We start from the raw sequence: 22,068 nt of genomic DNA on the forward strand, positions 1-22,068 counted from the left end.
AAGAGTCGCTTTAATTTCTCGAAAGCGACTTGACACTCCATAGTCCAATTCAAAGGCTTACCCAATCTGGGCTTGGCCTCCCCTTTTGACTTTAGGAGATTTGTAATGGGCAGGGCAATGCTGGCGAATGATGGGATAAGTTGATGATAAAAATTCACAAATCCCAAAAAACTTTGTAATTGTTTGCAGGTGCGAGGGAGTGCCGACTCAGTGACAGCCTGGACTTTTGGTGGGTCCATCTTGATGCCGTTGTGGGAGATGCAGTAGCCCAAGTGATCATTTTTTTCTTGATGAAATTCACATTTAGACAATTTGGCATAACGTTCTGCGGCCCGGAGTTTCTTGAGTACTGATCATACTAATGTCACGTGTTCTTCACGTGTTTCTGTGTAAATAAGGATGTCATCAAGGTGGACCATCATGCCCTTGTACAGGTTTTCATGTAAAACTTCATTTATTAATTGTATGAAAACAGCTGGCGCCCCCTGTAGGCCAAATGGGGCTACTCTGAATTGAAAACACCCAAGTGGGTGTGAAGATCTTTCCTTTACCCAATTGGGCCAACATATCCTTCATCAGAGGGAGGGGGTAAACATTTTGCACGCATACAGCATTAAGATTTTTGTAATTAACACAGAGACGAAAGGAGCCATCTTTCTTTTCTCTGAACAACACTGGAGTGGCCACATGTGGCCTAGCAGGTTCAATAAACCCCTTTTTAAAATTTTTGTCAATAAACTTCTGTAATTCTTCTATTTCGCGTGGGGTCATTGAGTAAATCTGGGGTTTTGGAAATTTTACTCCTGGGAGGATATCAATGCTGCAATCCGTTGCACGGTGAGGGGGTAATTTATCAGAGGATTTTTAACTGAAAACAACCCTTAGGTCCCAATATTCTTTTAGGATTTTCTCCTCCCCCTCAATTTTTTCCTGCACCTCAGCCGCTAGGTTATGTTCAGCATTGGTAATATTGGAAACCCTCACTTCTCCCGCTAGGGATTTAGCAGATCGGATGCGCAACCACCTTTTCTTCCAGTTGATGTGTAGGTTCCATTTACGTAACCAGGGTAAGCCCGGTATGAGAGGCCAGTCCATTCCCGGCGCCACAATGAAACTTAATGTTTCCTGGTGATCTTCCATCCACATGTCTAGTGGTTCAGTCACAAAATGGGAGGAGCCCCCCCCCCCAGCTATAGACCCATCTAGCTGGCAAAAAGCAATGGGGCTTTTCAAAATTCTCAGTTTCAAGCCCAGCTTTTCCACCACTTCCGAGCTAACGATGCAACGTGTGTATCCCGAATCTAAAAGGGCCAGCATTTTTGCTTGGGCTCCAGTAGAGGGCACTTTAAGTTCTACTGGGATGGTCATGGGGCCCGATCAGGCCCCATGACCATCCCAGTATGGTCATGACCAGATGGTCATCATCAGATTCGGTTTCCCTTTCTCCCGATGAGAAGGATGGTTTTTCTTCTCTTGGACTGGGAGGGAATTGTGCAGCAGGTTCCACCCCCTTCATGGCGGTGTCACTTCTCTTCCCAGGTTGTTTATCTGGTTTCCTCTCCCCCCCCCCCCAGGGAGGGGCTTTGGGACAATCTTGGAGCGGCAATTTGCTGTCCATTGTCCCTCCTTTCCGCAATGGAAGCAGGTAATAGATCGGGGCTTGCTTGCAGACCAACTTTTCCCACCTTTCGGAGCTCCTTGGGGGGTGGGTGAGAGGGGCAGCTTTCTCTTTCTCACTGTCTTCATGGTACTTGTCTCTGGCTAGATCGATTTCCACATCCACTGCCAATTCGTACCATTATTGCAAGTTATGCCCCCCCGCCCCGTTTACACAGTTCTGGTATATATCTTGTTTAAGCCAGTGGTAGTCAACCTGGTCCCTACCACCCACTAGTCGGCATTCTAGCTTTCATGGTGGGCAGTAGGGGTTTGCTGTAACTCTACTTTATAAATTTTATAAACGTGTCATGTGAGTTCCATCTTCAAAAAGCATTATCAGGTTGGTATGCAGGACAGTTGGCCTTGGCGACTTCAATCACTATCTCCAGCATGTGCAGTAGATGGTGAGAACAAAACTCCCTTTTTACAATCTCTCCTGTACTTAAAACTTCCCTTCCCAAATACCAGCCCCCTCTCCCCATTTCAATGGCAACTGAAAGCAAATAGATTTCAATGGCAACCGAAAGCAAATAGCGAAACAAAGGCTGACAAACACCCTTTCTCCATAGTGAGGGGAGGAGTATCCAGGATGGGACATACCAAAGCTTACACGTCCCTAGGGAGGGTTATGCCTATAGAGTATATGTACAGACCTATGCCTGGCGATGCGTTTCCCCCACCCTGTGAACAGTCTGTAACACCTTACGGCCAAAGGAGGCTTCCGCAGAAGCAAAGGAGTCCAACTTGTAGTTACTCACAAATAGTGAGGGGGAAGACCACAACGCTGTCTTGCAGATCTCAGCCAGTGAGGCCTGGGTGGCCCAGGCTGTTGAAGTGGCCGCACTTTGTGTGGAATGAGCTGTGATAGACCTCGGTGTCTGCAGACCCTGTGCCTGGTAGGCGGTGGCAATACAGGTTTGTAACCACCTGCCTATGGTGGTGGTTGTCATCTTGTTCCCCAGGGACCCCGGCTGGAAGGAGACAAACAGGGCTTCTGTTCTCCTGTTCAGCCGTGTTCTTCTGTGGTAGATCCGCAGAGCTCTTCTCACGTCCAAGGTGTGCCACTTGCTTTCTAAAGGATGGGAAGGGTCCAGGCAGAAATTGGGCAAAATCAGCTCCTGCGAGCGATGGAAGAAACACACCTTGGGTATGAAAGAAGGGTCCAACCGTAGCACCACCCTGTCCTGGTGAAATACGCAGAGATCTTCCCTGCTAGACAGTGCCTGTAGTTTGGATATCCTCCTGGCGGAGGTGATAGCCACCAAAAAGGCCACCTTAAGTGTCAAGAACTTAAGAGAAATCATTCGTAATGGTTCGAATGGGGGGGGGGCGGTCAGAGCATCCAACATCTTGTGTAAGTCCCAGGAAAGATACCTGTGCACCGTGGGTGGCTTCAGATAGGAGGCCCCCTTGAGGAACCGCCTGACCATGGGGTGGTGAGTCAGTGTCTGAGACCTACCGCACAGGAGTACCGATGAGATAGCCAAGACCTGTCTCCTAATCGTGTTGGGAGCTAATCCTCTGTCCAGGGCCGCCTAAAGGAAGTCCAGAACATAGCAATAGCAATAGCAGTTAGACTTATATACTGCTTCATGGGGCTTTCAGCCCTCTCTAAGCGGTGTACAGAGTCAGCATATTGCCCCCAACAACAATCCGGGTACTCATTTTACCCACCTCGGAAGGATGGAAGGCTGCGTCAACCCTGAGCCGGTGAGATTTGAACAGCCGAACTGCAGAACTGCAGTCAGCTGAAGTAGCCTGCAGTGCTGCATTTAACCACTGCGCCACCTCGGCTCCTTTATGCTGAGCAACAGTGGCCCGAACCAGATCATGGTCCCTTGAGGCACACCATGAGAAGGTGCACCATATAGCGCTGTAGATGCGCTCCATGGAGGGTATGCGAGCCGCCTGGATAGTCTGTATAACCCTGGGGGTAGAAGTGGTCTTCCCTCAGGATGCTCTGCTCCAGCGCCAGGCAGTCAACTGGAGCCACTGAGGCTCCGGGTGCTCCAACGACTCCTGGCTGAGGGAGCTCCTCTCCTGGGGAATCCTCCAGGGCCTATCCATCGAGAGAGATTGGAGATCGGCAAATCAAGGCCTCCGGGGCCAGTGTGGGGCAATCAACACCACCTCTGCCCCTTCCCGTAAGATTTTTTGTATAACCCTGGGGATTAGGGACAAGGGTGGATAGACATAGAGGAGCTCCCGCGGCCAGGGACAGCGGAGAGCGTCCACCCCTTCCGCCCCATGTGTCTGGTACCTGGAGTAAAAGCTCGGGAGCTAAGCGTTGAGATGGGTGGTGAATAGGTCAATCACCAGGCGGACGAAGCGGTTCACCACTTCCTCAAAGATTGCTGGCTGCAGCTTCCACTCCGAGTTGTTCACCTCAGTCCTACTGAGCCAGTCGGCTCTGATGTTGTCCACCCCTGCTATATGCAGATTCTTCTCGGCCCAATGTCCCAGTCTTTCAGCCTCCAGCATGAATGACTTCGATCTGGTCCCCCCGTCTGCTTATGTGCGCCTTGGTAATGATGTTGTCCGTGAAGACCAGAATGTGATTGCCCTTGACCGAGTGGCGAAAATGCAGTAGGGCCCGGTGGACTGCCTTGAGTTCCAACCAGTTTATGTTGAGTTACCTCCGCCTGGCTCCATTGTCCTTGCACCATCTGAGCCCACAGATGGGCACCCCATCCGAACAAGCTGGTGTCCATTGTTACTGTCACCTGGTCTGGTGCTCTGAAGGCTTCCCCTTTTGATATCGCCAGGAACGTCCACCACACCAGTGATCGGGCTACTTTTGCTGGTAGGATGACTTTGGCCTGAGAGCAACTCGCGCGCCTTCGCTGGAAAGGCAAAAGGAACCATTGAAGGTCTCTAGTGTGGAACAAAGCCCAAGGGACAATGCCAATGGTGGACACCATGGTACCTAGCAACTTGGACAGAGCTGTCTTTCTGATGACAGAGAAACCATGCCTGCCTCTGTATCTATCAAGGCTCCTAGGTGGATCAGACTAGTGGAAGGGTGAAGGTGGCTTTTGGCCAGGTTTACCGAAAAACCGTGATCTCTCAGGACTGATATAGTAATGACTAGATCCCATAGGGCACCCTTAAAGGAGGTTGACTGCAACAGCAGGTCATCTAAATAACCTTGAATTCAAACAGGCTTCTGCCTCAGATGTGCTGTCAATGCTGCCATTACCTTCGTGAAAACTCAAAGGGCAGAAAACAACCCCAAAGGCAAGGCCTGATACTGGAAGTGGTGCCCTAGGTAGCAGAACCTGAGATGTTGACGATGTTCTGGGGCTATAAGTATATGCAGGTAGGCCTCCGTGAGGTCTATGGAGGTGAGGAAATCTCCCTGCCTAACCCTTCCAAGATGGAATGCAGTGAATGCATCCTAAACCTCCGATAGCGTATGAATCATTTCCGGCATTTCAAGTCAAGAATCGCTTCTCCAGCAGCCCAAAGCTTTGGGGATCACAAACAGAATGGAATAATATCACTGGCCTATTTGCTCTAGAGGCACTGGTTGGAGAGCCCTGATGTCCAAAAGGTGTTGGATGGCCTCCTGCATTAGCAACCTGCGAGTCGGGTTGTTTGGGACAGGGCAGATCCGGAAGAAGCTGGTAGGGCTGGAGAGGAACTCAAGTGAGAGGCCATACCGAATGGTGTTCCGGACCCACGGGTCAGAGGATAGGTCCCAGCGATTGTCGAAATACGCCAAGTGCCCTCCAATAGGAGGTGAACTAAGTCTAGGGCTAGTTCTTGCGGAAGGAGAGCCCGTCACCTCCTCCTCCGCCCCCTCGAAAGGTTGTCTCTTTGGCCACCTGGAGGAAATGTGCTTTCTTTTGGTCTTTGCCTTGCCTCCCCCGCCCTTAGCTGAACCTTCATTCAGTTGTGGTCTCTGGCCTGATTAAGGGCTCTTCAGTGCCTCCGGTGGGGCTGCTGGCTGCAGGGCTGAGGACTTGGCTCCTGCCGGTGTCCTCTGTGTTACAGGCAGCCGCCATCTTGGACCATGTGGTTCCAAGATGGCGCTGGGCTCCAAATTTAAAAGTGCCTCTCCCGGTGCCTGTAGAAGCGGCTTGTGCTCTGCCAGCTGCTGCACAACTTCTGCTGCCACTTGAGGTCTCTCTCTCTCTCCTCTGCCTGCTCTCAGTGGCTTGCTGTCTTCTCCGGTGATAGCAAGCCAGCGCGGGCGCTCTGCAGCATTTAAAAATGCCATGGTTCATCGCTCGACTCCTGAAGGAAGTGGCGGAGCACTTCAGCACCTGTAGAGCCTCCTCTGGTTGCCTTCCCTGCCATGGATTTTGCGAAGCGCCTGGCTAGCTGGCCCGGTAAGGGTCGTCACTTAGTGTCCTAGGTGTCACCTCAATGACCTAGGCTATGCGCTGCCCTGGAGAGCTGGAGCACGGGCTTCTTTCCCCCAGAGGGAATTTAGCCAAGTCTTCCCTTTGGCCTAAGGGAAGATCTATTTCTTATTTTGATTGGTGGATATATGGATTGGTCTCATTGCTGATGTCAAATTGAGCACACTGGCCTTTTTAGTGCCATGACTGGGAGAAAGCATCAATCAGCTTAACCTTTATTACTGACCAGAGTTCCATAAAGCACCATTTGGAAATCTGTAATTCAGCATAATGGAAATACAAATGAATTTAATAGGTTAGCATCCTGCTCAAATTGCAAATATTAAATATAGAAAGATAAAATTGCCTCCTTTCCCCAAACAATTCTAATAAATTGAAAGGTGATGCAGCCGAGACACAATAATATATTTTGACTCCATTTAATAGTTGCATTTAATAGAGCTACATGTAATAAAACTAGAATATCTCTGTAAAAGATGCCATGAGAAAAATACTGCAGCACTGGACTACACAGTGAGAAGGAACTGAAATTATGGCAAAGATCAGAAACCAGAAATGACAGGTAAACAGGAAGTATTAGTTAACAATAAAAAGAACATTTTTTGCAATATAGACATAAACACATACAATTACTACCTGGTGACTAATGATATCCGATCTTGAAAAGTCTGATGCTTTATGTTGCCTGAGTGAAGTGCAAACACTTCTATAAATTCAAGTCTCACAAATATATTACTACAATTGCCTATGTCTCACAAGAGAGGTGAAAGGGTTGGAAGGCCCACACAATCTAAAAGAGGTAATCCTCGAATTACATTAAATGTCTATGGAGATTCTCAGTCAGGCAGATGATGATTGTCTCAAAGGTACTTTTTCAAAAGGCAACTGGATTTAACTGCAGTGATTCAGTTAACAACTATGGTAAAATTTGTAAAATCAGGTGATTAACAATCATATTGCTCATCTCTTTTTTTTATTAAAAGTTTTTAAAAAGTTTTACAAATATATACCTCCCCCCCCGAACCCAGCTCCCCCCCAACCTCCCAGAGCAAATATAGGGTATAAACATTAACAACCATATTCTAAAATAAACTAACAGACTTGAGCATCATCCCTCACTTGTACTTTAACTCCCCTTTTGTAAAGCTAACTTTAAACAAGTTGTATCATTCCTTGCTTATTCACTCATAAACTATCTGGAGTTTCTTAGTCCCATATTTATTCTGAATATAATCAATCCATCTTCTCCATTCCAGCTTGTATTTCTCAACTGAATGGTCCTTAAGATATGCTGATATTTTAGCCATCTCTGCTAAGTTTGTTACTTTTAATGTCCATTCTTGAATAGTAGGCAATTCTTCCTTCTTCCAGCACCACCAACAGTCTTTCTGCCGTTGTAAGATTCAAAATCAAATTAGTCTCTATAAATGTACAGTCTGTAATTATACCTAACAGGAATAACTGAGGAGTAAACTTTATCAACTTTTTAAGAATTTTTGCATAATCCATCCTATTTTTATCCAAAATGCTTTAACCTTTTTACAAGTCCACCATATATGGTAATACATCGCATCAACACAACCACACTGCCCCTGGACCTGGCCACCGCTTACCAGCGCCTCTGTCTGAGTGCTCCCCCCCCCTTTAATTTTTACCATTCTTAAATTATTTTAATTGCCTATCTATTTAGGAACGGCATTTTAGCCAGTTTGCTGGGTGTATGAGTGTATGATTGTGAGAGAAAATGTGCCCACTTTTAATTTATTCTATTGTATTTTTAGTAATTAGTGTGGGGTGTGTCTGAAGAGAATGTTTGAATCGGTGAGTATGGTAGGACCAGGGATGCGATCTGGAGTCCCCTCCACTGAGTGCAGAAGCAAAAGTGGATGGGGACCCAGACTCACCTCCCGTCCTGGTGTGAATGGAATACATGACCTGCTGGGAAGAATGGGGGCCATGGGAGAGGGGGAGGGGTCTACGGGGATAGGGGGACGTCGAAGCATTTCGGCCATGACTGGGAGGGGCAGATATGGCGGGAGCTGTAGGGCTAGCCATTACCGGGGAAGAAGGACTCGTTACATTACAGTGGTTGCTTGTTCCAGCCCCTCAGGCTCAACTCAAGGATCTGGTGGCAGAGGAGTACAGGGCCCTGGTCTCAGGTTGTTGTTGCTAAATGCCAGGTCGGTTGTGAACAAAGCCCCCCTCGTCCGGGATCTAATATTAGACGAGGAGGCAGACCTGGCATGTATAACCGAAACCTGGCTGAGCCAAGAGGGGGGGGTCCCCCTCTCAGAAATGTGTCCAGATGGGTTTCAGGTGCTCCACCAACCAAGACACCAGACAAAGGGGTGGGGGAGTAGCAGTTATCATCCGAAGGTCGTTAGTTCCTCGCAGGATCCCTGCCCCAGAGATTGTGGGGTATGAGTCTCTCCTCTTGAAGTTGGACCTAAGGGTTCAATTGGGCTTGCTGTTGACGTACCTGCCTCCCAGCTGCGTCACGACAGCTCTGCCTGTGCTGCTAGAGGCAGTAGCCAGGTTGGCGGTGGAGTTCCCCAGACTAATGGTACTGGGGGACTTTAATCTGCCGTCTCTCGGTGAACACCAAGATATAATATGGAAAAACCGACACCATTAAGCTAACGCATGCGCAAGGAGGGAAGATGGCTGCTTAAGCTCCGTCGTTCAGGCTTGAGAAAGACTAAATAACAAAAGCTTCATGGAACTAACGCCTGGAAATTGCAGAAAAGGGGTTCCTGCGCGAGGCCAACATCTAGAGGATCCAGAGAGGCAACTACCTGGGAGGACGCTGCTTTCGGGCGGCTCTCGGATGGTGTTGCCGCCCTTGGTGATTCCAGCGCCGACAACATTGATCTCGGCCCCACTGCTGCAGGGAATCGTTGGGCTTATACCAAGCTGTACCAATGTAACGGGCTGTGCTTTGCTGCCTCGTGGGGGGGGGATGGTGAGTTGCGGCGACGTGCTTCAGGACTGGGTGGCTGGCTCTGCCTGCCACCGCCGTTGCTGTTCCAGGCATCCCCCTCCGCCTTTCCCGTCGCGGCCTCTCTTCTGCCCTCCTACCACCACTGCAGGGCTCCTCACAGCTCGACGCTTTGACTGTCTCAACCGCGGCTTTTGGGACTCTGCGTCGGGCCTCTTCTACTGCGGTTGCCGGCGTCCACTGTTGCCCCAGGAGCGCCTCCTTGGAGGCCGCTGTTTCTTGGACCATCTTGCCTTCGGCACCGTCACTTCGGGAAGGCGGTACGCCTGGGGATCGAGCGATCGCCCCCCCAGCTGCCGCCATCCCTGGCTCCGGCCAGAGCCTCACTTCTGTCTTCTCTTCTGTTTTACCTTTCGGACTACACCACCGCTGCAACGATGATGATCTTTTGGCATGTCGGCAGCTTCGGCGTTTTGCCTCGTGTCACACGCCCCTTACAGAAGGAGACGACAGAAGACGGAGAAGACGTGGATGGGGATCCAGCGCCCCTTCCAACTGGCACCTACCCCCTCTCTCCCCCCTCCCTCAATCACTTCAGCTACCCCAGACTTTGGACCCTTTTTTGCACTTTTCCGGGCCTCGCAGGAGGGAAAGAGAGAACAAGGAACTCTCCCTCCCAAACCACTATGAGTTCCAGCTATTCAAACTTGCGCACACCGCTTGTGGGGAATCAAGATCTGCATTTAACCTGTTTGTGGAGTGTGTGTGTAAATGTCTGAATGAAGAAGAATGTACCCACTTTTAAATTAACTAATTTATTATTTTATTATATTGTTGTACTTTTTAGTGATTATTGTGGGGTGTGTATGAGGAGAGTGCTTGTGTAGTATACATGATAGGACTGAGAGTGCGACCTGGAGCCCCCTCCACTGAGTGCAGAAGCAGAAGTGGATGGGGGCCCAGACCCACCTCCAGTCCTAGAACGAATGGTATGTGCTGCCTGCCGGGAAGAATGAGGGCCATGGGAGAGTGGGGAGGGTCTACGGAGATGGGGGCGGGTCAGAGCATCTCAGTTACAAACTGGGAGGGGCAGATATGATGGGATCTGCAGGGCTAGCCATTACTGGGGAAGAAGGGCTCACTCCATCACAGCGATCCCTTGTTCCGGCCCTTCATGTTCAACTCAAGGACCTGGTGACAGAGGAAATCAGGGCCCTGGTCTCAGGTTGCTGTTGCGAAATGCCAGGTCTTTGGTTTATAAAGCTCCCCTTATCCGGGACTGAATATTAGACGAGGGGGCAGACCTGGCATGTATTACTGAATACATGAGGGAGGAGTCCCCCTCTCAGAAATATGCCCAGAAGGGTTCCAGGTGCCCCACCAACCACGACACCAGAGAAAGGGATGGGGGAGTGGCAGTTATTATCCAAAAGTCATTAGTTCCTCGCAGGATCCCTGCTCCAGAGATCATGGGGTGTGAGTCTCTTCTCTTGAAGTTGGACTTAGTGGTTCAATTGGGCTTGTTTCTGACGTACCTACCTCCCAGCTACATCACAACAGCCTTGCCTGCGCTGCTAGAGACAGTAGCCGGGTTGGCGGTGGAGTTCCCCAGACTAATGGTACTGGGGGACTTTAACCTGCCATCTTTGGGCGAACACTCTGACGGGGCTCACGAGTTCATGGCTTCCATGACAACCATGGACTTGACCCAAGTAGTTCAGGGTCTGACTCATAGAGCGGGACACACGCTTGACCTTGTATTTCTCTCGGGACAGTGGAGACGTGATCTTGATTTAAGGGGAATAGAGACCTTGCCCTTGTCATGGTCAGATCACTCCTTGCTGAGACTTGACTTCAGGACACTACTCCCCCATTGCAGGGAGGTGAAGCTGATTAAGTGGCTCCGCCCCAGGCACCTGATGGACCCAGAGGGATTTCAGAGGGAGCTTGGAGAGATACCTGACTCCCTTGTCCGCAATCCGGCTGAGTCTTTGGTCGCTGCCTGGAATATTGCGGCGGCTGGAGCATTGAATCGGATTGTGCCTTTGAGGCCTCTCCATGGCAGTGGATCCAGGAGGGCACCTTGGTTTACCGAGGAACTCCGGGAGATGAAGCACCAAAAGAGACACCTAGAGCAACCTTGGAGGGCTAGTAACTCTGAGTCTGATCGATCACTATTAAGAATCTTTATCTAGTGGCGATATGGGCGGCAAAATGTACGCATTTTTCCGCTCTTATTGCGTCCACGGAATCTCGCCCAGGCACCCTGTTTAGGGTGACCCGTTCCCTCCTGAAAGGTGAGGAGGCGGGGGAACCCTTACAGGGAAGAGCTGAGGAGTTCGTTCAGTTTCTGTCAGATAAAATCACTCAGCTTCGGACAGCCCTGGACTCCGCTTGGTCAGTACCAGCCGAGATGCCGAGGGCTAGTCTTAATCAGATTTTTTGGGATGAGTTTGAATTTGTCACACCCCTGAAGAAGTGGACAAGATCATGGGAGCGATGAGTGCCTCCACCTGTTTACTGGACCTGTGCCCCTCCTGGCTGGTTTCAACCAGCAGAGAGGTGACACGAGGCTGGCTCCAGATGATTACCAGCGAATCTTTGCAGAAGGGGTTTTTCCCGCAACCATTAAAGGAAGCAGTGGTAAGACCCCTCCTCAAGAAGCCTTCCCTGGACCCAGCTATTTTGAAAAACTATCGTTCCGTCTCCAACCTTCCTTTTCTAGGGAAGGTTGTTGAGAAGGTGGTGGCGCTTCAACTCCGATGGACCTTGAATGAAATGGATTATCTAGACTCCTTTCAGTCTGGTTTCAGACCTGGGTACAGCACAGAAACCGCTTTGGTCGCCCTGACCGATGATCTCTGGCGGGCCAGGGATGTGGGACATTCCTCTATCCTGGTGCTCCTTGACCTCTCAGCGGCCTTCGATACCATCGATCATGGTATCTTTCTGCGACGCCTAGATCCTTCTGCGACAGCTGGAGGAGGTGGGAGTGGGAGGCACCGTTTTACGGTGGTTCTCCTCTTACCTCTCTGACAGGTTGCAGTCGGTGTTGGTCGGGGGGCAAAGGACCCCTAGGCCCTTCGAATGTGGTGTGCCACAGGGTTCGGTCTTGTCCCCCCTCCTATTTAACATCTACATGAAGCCGCTGGGTGAGATCATGCGACAGCATGGGGTAAAGTACCATCAATATGCCGATGATATTCAATTGTATCTTTCTGCCCCTTGCCAGCTCAGTGAAGCGGTGGACGTGATGTGCCGATGCCTGGAGGCTGTTAGGACCTGGATGGGGGCGAACAAACTTGTGCTCAATCCTGATAAGACTGAGTGGCTTTGGATGTTGCCCCCGAAGGACTGCTTGGACAGTCCATCCTTAACCCTGGGGGGTGAAAATTTACGCCCCTCATACAGGCTCGCAATTTGGGAGTCAACCTGGATTTGCAGCTGAAATTGGAACATCATCTGTCATTCGTCTGGTGCACCAATTGCGGCCCTATTTGGACGGTCACTCATGCCCTTGTCACCTCGAGGCTGGATTATTGTAACGCGCTCTACATGGGGCTATCCTTGAAAAGCGTTCGGAGACTGCAGTTAGTTCAGAATGCGGCCGCGCAGGCGATATTGGTGCCGAGGTACACCCACGTTACACCTGTCCTCCATGAGCTGCACTGGCTACCAATTGGTCTCCGGACTCAATTCAAGGTGTTGGTTATTACCTTTAAAGCCCTACATGGCTTAGGGCCAGGATACCTTCGAGATCGCCTACTGCCACATACCTCCCAGTGGCCGGTAAGATCCCACCGATTGGGCCTCCTTCAGATGCCCTCAGCCAAACAGTGTCAGCTGGCGGGCCCTCGGAGGAGAGCCCTCTCTGTGGCTGCTCCGACTCTCTGGAACCAGCTCCCTCCAGAAATCTGGACCATACCCAATCTCATGGCCTTCAGGAAAGCTGTAAAAACTTGGCTGTTCCGGCAGGCCTGGGGTTGTTGACCTCACGGGTGAGGTCCAGTCCCGACTAGAATGAATGTATGAAGGTGTTTGTTGTTTTTAAATTGTTTTCTTTTTATTGTTATGTGTTTTTTTCCTTATATTTTTTGTAAGCCGCCCGGAGTCCTTCGGAATTGGGCGGAATATAAATATATTAAATAAACAAACAAACAAACAAACAAACAAACAAATAAATCACATCTCCAGCATTTAGGTTGTAAATTCGGATACATACAAGCCAGTTTTTTAGGATCTAAATGCCATCTATAAAAGTTCTCTCTCAGGTTTTGGGCTTGCATAAATTTTATGTTTCTTACCCATATCTTTTCCCATCTATCCATTGTTATTGGTTCTTCAAAATTTTATCATACAGTCTTTAACTAATTCAGTTTCAGAATCTATTTCTATTAATATATTGTATAACCTTTTTATATGCATTTGACTTTGATCCCTAATTTGTTTTACTAGATTATCCTCATTCTCCATAGTGAGGGGGGAGGAGTATCCAGAATAGGTTGACCTTGTCCTCTCATGATTGGATGAGTCAGATAAGTTCTTTGGGCAACACCCCCGGCCAGCAGATATTCCCCATATTTGACTCATCCACTCACTGGAAAGGTTGCACCACTCTGGACCTCCAGTAATTTACAAAGGATTAAGGAAAATAAACTTGGACCCGGCGAATGCTGCCTCCCTACATCGCACACAGCCTCCTCCTGCAAAGACTGGACTGCCACAAGCCCCCTGGGGTGGCACGCTGCCCTGGCCACTGAGTGAGATGGAGTCATTCAGTGAGCAAGCAGGAGGACAGGGCACATGCTTCCTAGAGGCAAGCGCTTGCCGCAGAGGCTTCTCAGGAGCAGGAGCGTTCCTCCGCTCCCCTCAGGGGTTGAGCCATGAACAGTGGGTTATTAAAACGCCCTCGAAAGCCTGCGCTGGCAGCTATCACCAGTGAACAAGGTGAGAGCCGGAAAGGCTCAGAAATAGCTGCGGGAGGCAGGGGGAGGCGAGAGAGCCTCCAGCAGCAACGGCAGCCGCATGACAGCCTGCAAAGGCACAAGCCATTTCCATGTGCTCCAGCAAAAAGGAGCCTTTTGAATTTGGAGCCGGGGGCCATCTTGAAACCACGTGGTCCAAGATGGCAGCCCCCAACAGCTCAGAGGAGGCCGGCAGGAGCCCCGCTCTCAGCCCTCCAGCAACAACCACCACCGGAGGCTCTGAGGAGCCCTTAAAAAGGTGAGAAACCATCGCAGAGGCATTAGCCAAGGGCGGGGGAGGCAGCAAAGGGCCAAAAGGAGGCTTATCAAGGAGGTTAAAGAGGCAGGCGGTGGATCAATCCCCCCCTCCAAGCCTACCTCCTAAATGAATCACAGAGGCAGCTACCACAAGGCTTGCAGCAGGAAGAGCCCCACCCCAACCTGAGAACTCCTCCCCCAGGGGAGGATCCCCTTCGGCTTGTCCTCCGGTGTTACAGCAACCTTGCCTCACGATGTATGCAAGCCCGTTTCTGTCCCTTTTTGACTGCCAAGTAACAGGAGAATTCCAGAGGCTTCCCCCTTAAAACACTCTCCTTTAAGTAGGAGAAAGAGGGGGGGGGGCGAGAAGGCTCTCAGAAGGAGGCCACAGTTAACGGCCAGCAGTAGCTCCTCATTAGCACAAGCTGTTTTTTTGTTGCTAATTCTTGAGGGCGGGGCTATGGTATTTGCCCCGCAGAGCCATTTGGGAAGAAGGGGGAGGAGAGGCCCCACGTGGCCCAAGATGGCAGCCCCCTGCAGCTGGGAAAACAAGCAGAAATCAGCCCTAGCTGCTAAAGGCTACAGCTCTCAATGGAGAGACAGAAGAGCCTCCAATCAGGTTAGAGATTACCCCTGAAGGCCTTCCAAGGATGGGGGTGACTAGGCAAAGAGCAAAATACAATGCAATACAATACAATGCAATACAATAGCAGAGTGGGAAGGGACCTTGGAGGTCTTCTAGCCCACCCCCCTGCCTAAGCAGGAAATCCTATACCATTTCAGACAAATGGCTATCCAACAGCTTAAAGACTCCCAGTGTTGGGGCATTCACAACATCTGGAGGCAAGTTGTTCCACTGATTAATTGTTCTAATTGTCAGGAAATTTCTCCCTAATTTTAGGTTGCTTCTCTCCTTGATTAGTTTCCACCCATTGCTTCTTGTTCTGCACTCAAGTGCCTTGGAGGATAGTTGGGCTGCCTCTTCTCTTTGGCAACCCCTGAGATATTGGAACACTGCTATCACGTCTCCCCTAGTCCTTCCTTTCAGTAAACTAGATCTACCCAGTTCCTGCAACTGTTCTTCATAGGCTTTAGCCTCCAGTCCCCTGATCCCCTCTGTTGCTCTTCTCTGCACTCTCCCTAGAGTCTCCACATCCTTTCTACATCATGGTGACCAAACTGAATGCAGAATTCCAAGTGTGGCCTTACCAAGGCCTTATAAAGTGGGATTAACACTTCACGGGAGCTTGATTCTATTCCTGTTTATGCAGCCTAAAACTGTTTTGGTCTTTCTGGCAGCTGCTGCACACTGCTGGCTCATATTTAAAGGGTTGTCCACTAGGACTCCAAGATCCCCTTCACAGTTACTACTGTGGAGCAAGGTATTCTGTACCTGTGCATTTCGTTTTTGTTGCCTAAAGGTAGAACCTTACTTCATTGAATCTCATTTTCTTAGACAGTGTCCAATGTTCAAGTGTATCATTTCATTTTCATTTCATTTCATTTATTGAATTTATAGGCCGCCCAATCCCGGAGGACTCCGGGTGGCTTACACAAATGAAAAATGTTAAAAAGGATTAAAACAATAAGATACAACAAGATTAAGAAGAAAACATAACTACACAATTATCAACAAGGATGGATCATCTCTCTCTCAGAAGTACAAGGAGCCATGGAACAAAGACAAAACCGTGTGATTACCAGATGAATGGATCGACAATTAAAAAAACAACAATTACAACAAACACCTGTCATCGGCCAAGATGCTACAGTTACCAGCTTAGAAGCAGTGGGAGGAGCCAGACCCAAGCTTAAACTCCAGGAGGTTCAGATGGCTCTAAAAAAGCTTCAGGAAGCCAAAGATGACTACTAAGTTTCTAACGTGGAACGTCAACGGATTAAACTCTCCACAGAAAAGAAAGAAAATATATCATTATCTTAAACAGTTCAAGAATGATATAATTTGTTTGCAAGAAACTCATATTAGATCAATTGATCAAAAATATCTGATTAATACAAGATTTGGACAACACTTTATAGCTTCTGCTACGGAGAAGAAAAATGGTATAGTTATATACTTAAGAAAGGTCATGAAAGCTGAATTAATCGAAGCAGATCCCCAGGGAAGATATATTGCAATAGACTTGGTATTAGAAGGGAAAAGGATATTGATACTGGGAATATATGCTCCCAATCAACAACAAGATGGATTTTATAGAAAACTTCATGCCAAATTAGTACAGTGGGATTATAGGTCTTGCATACTATTGGGTGACTGGAATGGTGTTATGGACACTAAGAAAGATAAGAAGGTTTCTCGTCCAAATACTCAAATGCGAGCGAAACTACCTAAGTCCTTTTTCGATATGATGGATGATTTTGAACTGAGAGATATCTGGCAAGAAAGAAATGCAGAAGAATATGATTTTACTTTCTTTTCCGATAGACATCAATCCCTTTCCAGAATTGATTTCATACTAATTACCAATGACTTGCTTTCTAGGGTGAAGAAGACAAAGATTTGTGCCAGAGTCTTATCAGATCATAATCCAGTTTGGGAGGGGTGACACAAGCAAGAAGGTCCTGGAGATTGAATGAAAATTTATTCAGATATGAGAAATATATTAATGAATGTAAAAAATTGTTAACAGAATACTTTGTTTTTAATATGAATAAGGGCACATCTATGGAAATTGTATGGGGTGCAAGTAAAGCGTATATGAGAGGAGCTTTGATGAACCTAAATAGATTACATAGACGTAAACAAGGAGGAAAGCGAACAGAACTGGAAGATGAAATTCACTTACCATTTCTTTCCTATCTCATCTTGGGTTCCTAATCTGATTTTTGGGGTGCTGTTCTTGATAGGTTGGACTGTTTTATCCTTTCGGGTAAAGACAGATGCCAAACATAAGTTAAATAGTTCTGCTTTACCCCTGCTGCTTGTCACCTTCTGGCCACTTTCTCCCAGCAAGGGACCAATCATTTCCTTAATCTTTCTTGGTTTTAACAGATGGGAAGATGCCCCCTTTTGTATTTTATTATTATTATTATTATTATTATTATTATTATTATTATTGTTGTTGTTGTTGTTGTTGTTGTTGTTGTTATTATTATTATTATTATTTTACCTTTGCGGCAGGCCTTTCTTTATTGTGAGCCTTAGCTTCCCTCACTTCATCTTTACACGCACTCTGGTGGCTGACCATTGAACTCTGTCTGTGTTTACATTCAGAATATCTCTGCACTAATCCTAGCCATAGAATCATAGCACCCTTATGGCCGGGGGAAAAGGGTCAGACAGGCCAGTCCCCATGCCAGAACCCACCACAAACTCAGAATGGGATGGTTATCCTTTCCCAAATATTCCAGTATATTAACAATTTGTCTTACATTACTTCTCATTTGTCTCCCTTGTATAAAACCAGTTTGATCATTGTGGATCAATTGTTGTATAACTAACATCAACCTATTTGCTAATATTTTAGCAAAAATTTTATAATCTGTATTGAGTAATGATATAGGCCTGTAATTTTTTGGCTGGCTGAGATCTTGATCTTCTTTTGGAATCAGGGAGATGAAAGCTGTTCTAATTGTAAATTTTTATAATAAACTGCTGTCAGTCCATCTGTATCAGGTGCCTTCCCAACTTTTAACTGTTTAATAACCAGGAGGATTTCCTCCGAAGTTATTGGTTGGTTCAATCTCACCCTTTGGTCATCCTTAACTATGGGTATTTCCTCTTTCTCCAAGTATATATCTATGTCTAAATCTTGTATTTTATCACCAGTGTACAATCTTGTATAAAATTCTAAAAAAGCCTTTTTAATCATATCCTGTTGATAAACTACTTTACCTTTATAATCTATTTTTTCTATAGTACAAAATTTTTGTTTTTTCCTCATCATATATGCTAACCATCTGCCTGGTTTATTTGCATTACAAAAGTATTATGTTTGGCATATAACAAATTAGTAGCCACCTGACCTGACATCAACATATTAAATTGTGCTCTTAGTAGTGATTGCCTCTTTTGTCTTTTTATCACCTGGATTGGGTATTAACTCATGCTTTCTTCTTTATCTCTTCCTCTAATTCCTTTCTTTTTTCCCCTTGTCTATGTCTATATAGATTATTTAAATTTATTAAAACTCCTCTCATATACGCTGTACTTGCATCCCAAACCATTTCCACAGATGTGCCCTTGTTCATATTAAAAGCAAAATATTCTCTCAGCAATTTTTTACATTCATTAATATTTTTCTCATATCTACATAAATTTTCATTTAACCTCCAACACCTTCTAGATTCCTTCCCATATTCCAATTCCATCCAAACCAGATTATGATCTGTTAAGGCTCTCGAACATATCTTTGTCTTCTTCACCTTAGAAAGAAAATCATTTGTAATTCGTACAAAATCAATCCTAGAAAAGGATTGATGCCTATCAGAAAAAAATGTAAAGTCCTGTTCTTTAGCATTCCTTTCCCGCCAAATGTCTCTTAGCTCCAAATTATCCACCATATCAAAGAAAGACTTAGGTAATTTTGCACGTGCTTGAATATTTTGCAATGGACCCTTCTTGTCTTTCTTGGTATCCAAAACTCCATTCCAGTCACCCAATAGTATACACGATCTGTAATCCCATTGCATTAACTTGGTATGGAGCATCTTGTAGAATTTTTCTTGTTGTTGATTAGGGGCGTATACTCCCATTAAGAGTATCTTTTTTCCCTTCTAATAGTAGTTCAATTGCAATATATCTTTCTTGAGAGTCTGATTCAATTAGTCCAGCCCTTATATCCTTTCTTAGGTATATAACTATACCATTTTTCTTCTCCGAAGCGGAGGTTACAAAATGTTGTCCCAATCTTGCATTCATCAAATATTTCTGGTCATTTGTTCTAATATGTGTTTCTTGCAAGCAAATTACATCGTTTTTAAATTGTTTGGAATAGTAGTATATTTTTTTCCTTTTTTGTGGAGAGTTTAAGCCATTGACATTCCAGGTTAAAAATTTAATTGTCTTCTTTTTAAGAGCCGCCTGGAAATCCTGTAATTTGGTTTTCGATCTAGCTCCTCCCACAGCTTCTAAGTTAATGTGTATGGTTTCTTGAGCTGTTGTCTGGACTTGTTGCACCTTTAATTCTTGTTCCTTGTGTTTGGTAGCCGCTCGGGTTTGTCTTTGCTCTTTAAATCCTTCTGGGTCCACAAGAAGATTCAAAGCTTGGGCCACCTCTGATGATCCTTGGGCATCTTGCTGTCTAACCTCTCCTGCTTGCTCCCTTTCTCTGGGTCCTGGAGATGAGGGGTAACCAGCCTTTAATATGTTGCTGTAAAAATCTCTGGCCTTCCAAACTGAGTTGAGACGGTGTCTTTGTCCCAAGTAATTGACCACTAATCCAGCTGGAACTTCCCATCTGTATTGTATCTGGCGGTTTTTAAGTTCGTCCACTAGGAATGCATAGTGTTTTCTAGATCTCAACATTTTTGGTGGAATTTCCTTCAAAACTATCATCTCCTGGCCCGCAATCTGCAACTTGGTTTTGTAGGACTCTTGTAGTATCAGATTCCTGTATTCCTCATAGCAAAATAGACTACAATGTCTCTTGGTAGCTGTTTCTGTCTGGCAATCCATGAATTAATGCGGTATATTTTGTCCATTTGCCAGTCGTAGTCCGCTCTTGGTTGACCAACTAGTTGGTCAAAGGCTTCTGAAAGAATCTCCCTCAGATTTTCTTGATTATTCTTTTTGAGGCCTCTTATTCTCAAAACAAATTCCATTGCTCTATATTGTATCATTGTAATTTCTGCTTCTGTGTTATCAATTTTGTTTTGAACTTCTTCAACTTTATTTACTAAATTGATATTGGACTGGTTAATTTCTTCCACTCTGTCATCCAATGATATTACATAGCTAGACAAACCTTTAAATGCTTCCAGTATATCTTCTCTTATTTCCTGGTTACAAATTTGGATTAACTCTATGACCCCCGAAATTTCCTCCGAGACCTCCTTAAAGGCAGGCGTAACCTTTTCCTCTATCTTAAGTTCTAAAGCGGCAGCCTGTTCTGTTAAGGCGTCTTTTAAGGCTCTTTGCAGCACATCCAGAGTTAAAACCTCAGCAGCAGGAACAGGGGGAGGGGGGGTAATAATGACTGTAATTTATTTGTTGGGGCTGGAGAGTCGCCAGCACTCTTTGAAGTCGTTGTTATTTTAAATTGTTTTGAGGCCATTTCTAGTATTCAATTAAGCTTATCTTCCACCAAATTGTTAAGTCCAAATAAACCGCTTATTCCAATTATTACTCTTGTAACTTGTAAATAAATCAATGCTGTTTTAAGTGATCTTAAACTCTGTAGTAGTTTCTTAAGTTTCGATTCGGCCCCACCTTCAAAATTCCGGCGCCATTTTGACTTCTGTCCCGTTAGATTTAACAGAAGTAGTTTTGTAAAATGGAGCTAAAGTTTTAATGTACCTGCAATTGTGAACTCTCCAATATTTGCTCTGCCTGCTTCTTGCTCAGATGTAAATCAAACATTGAACTCAGGGGTGGACGTGACCCTTTGTTTCTGTGAAGAGCAGATGAATCCCGGGCACAGAGAGTGCCAAGCTACAGGGGGGCTCACCACTTCCATACCCCAGAAGTCCTGGGGAGGTTAATGAAGCTCTACCCACGCTCGGCAGCTCTCCCCCTACGCTGTCCAAACTGTAACACAATCTTGGGACAGGAGCGTCTCAGAAGAGACCTCGTCAGGGCTACACGGCGCCATCGGACCATATTGCTCATCTCAAAGGAGCTTTTTCAAAAGGCAACTGGAATTTGTTTTTTTTCCTCCAAGAAGACATTTTACTTCCCATCCAAGAAGCTTCTTTCAGTTCCAAATGAATCAGTCAGTCAGACTGAATCAATCATTCAGCCAGAACTGAAGAAGCTTCTTGGATGAGAAGCGAAATGTCTTCCTTGAGCAAAAAAAAACAAATTCCAGTTGCCTTTTGAAAAAGCAAATTCCTGCAATTGTTAAGTGAATTGTGCAACAGTGTACAGAATCTGCCTTCCCCTACTGATTTTGCTTGTCAGAAACCAGCTGGGAAGGTTGCAAATGGCCATCACAAGAGACTCTGGGCCGCATTGTAAGTGTATATGGATTGTCATGTGCCTGAAATTCGATAACGGGATCCTGTGACCGTGGGGATGTTGCAATGGTCTTAAGTGTGTGCAACAGCTGTCTTTCTTCAGTGCCACTGTAATTTCAAATAAATGGTTAATGAATGGTTGTAACTTGAGGACTTCCTGTTAGGCATAACAAAAGGTGCACAATGAAAGAAAATCTGGAATTTCTTAAGAGGGATTTGCAATGGCATGATCTCACTCCTGAAACGGTTTCCTTGTCTATAGTTGTAAGTCGAGGACTACCTGAGTTGCTTCTTGTCTATAACTCTGAACCAGCTTTTGTGCAGCATGGGATCCACTGCCATTTTTCTGCCACTGAGCTCAAAGCTCCCAGTGCCATCGTCTCTCCCAGCCCTGTCAATCAGCCGTCCATATTCTGAAGACCCTGAGCAGCCTTTCACAGGTTTGTAAAGATGGCAACAACTTCATTAATGTAACTTCATTATCATTATATATGTATGTGTGCATCAGGGGTGGGTTTCAAAAATTGTTCGAACCTACTCTGTGGGCGTGGCCTCCTTTGTGGGAGTGGCTTGCTGCCCATGTGACCGGATGGGAGTGGCTTGCCACCCATGTGACCTGGTGGGAGTGGCCAAGATGATGTTATTACTAGATATTACTAATTACTAGATATTATTAATATTACTAGATCATTATTAATGCATAGATAACTGCGGGACATTACACACCCACCCACACCCACCCCCA

General features: G+C 46.5%; 2 protein-coding genes across 2 annotated transcripts in view; both read right to left on the reverse strand.

Annotated features, from left to right (window-relative positions):
* The window catches only part of LOC106544975 (ligand of Numb protein X 2), a 75,096-nt gene that overhangs the window by 28,341 nt on the left and 24,687 nt on the right, over window positions 1-22,068 (reverse strand). The window lies entirely within an intron of this gene.
* LOC148043139 (uncharacterized) lies at window positions 3,488-20,348 on the reverse strand (the record flags this gene model as incomplete). The annotated part of the gene is given in 3 exon segments (XM_087727093.1): window positions 3,488-3,718; window positions 19,189-19,763; window positions 19,766-20,348. Coding segments are annotated over 3 exon segments (1,389 nt in total), but the record flags the coding sequence as incomplete, so codon positions are not given.

This window comes from Thamnophis sirtalis, unplaced genomic scaffold (genome assembly GCF_051295495.1).
Source record: "Thamnophis sirtalis isolate CommonGarterSnake01/CBP01778 unplaced genomic scaffold, rThaSir2_p1.2 scaffold_13, whole genome shotgun sequence".
NCBI lineage: Eukaryota > Metazoa > Chordata > Lepidosauria > Squamata > Natricidae > Thamnophis > Thamnophis sirtalis.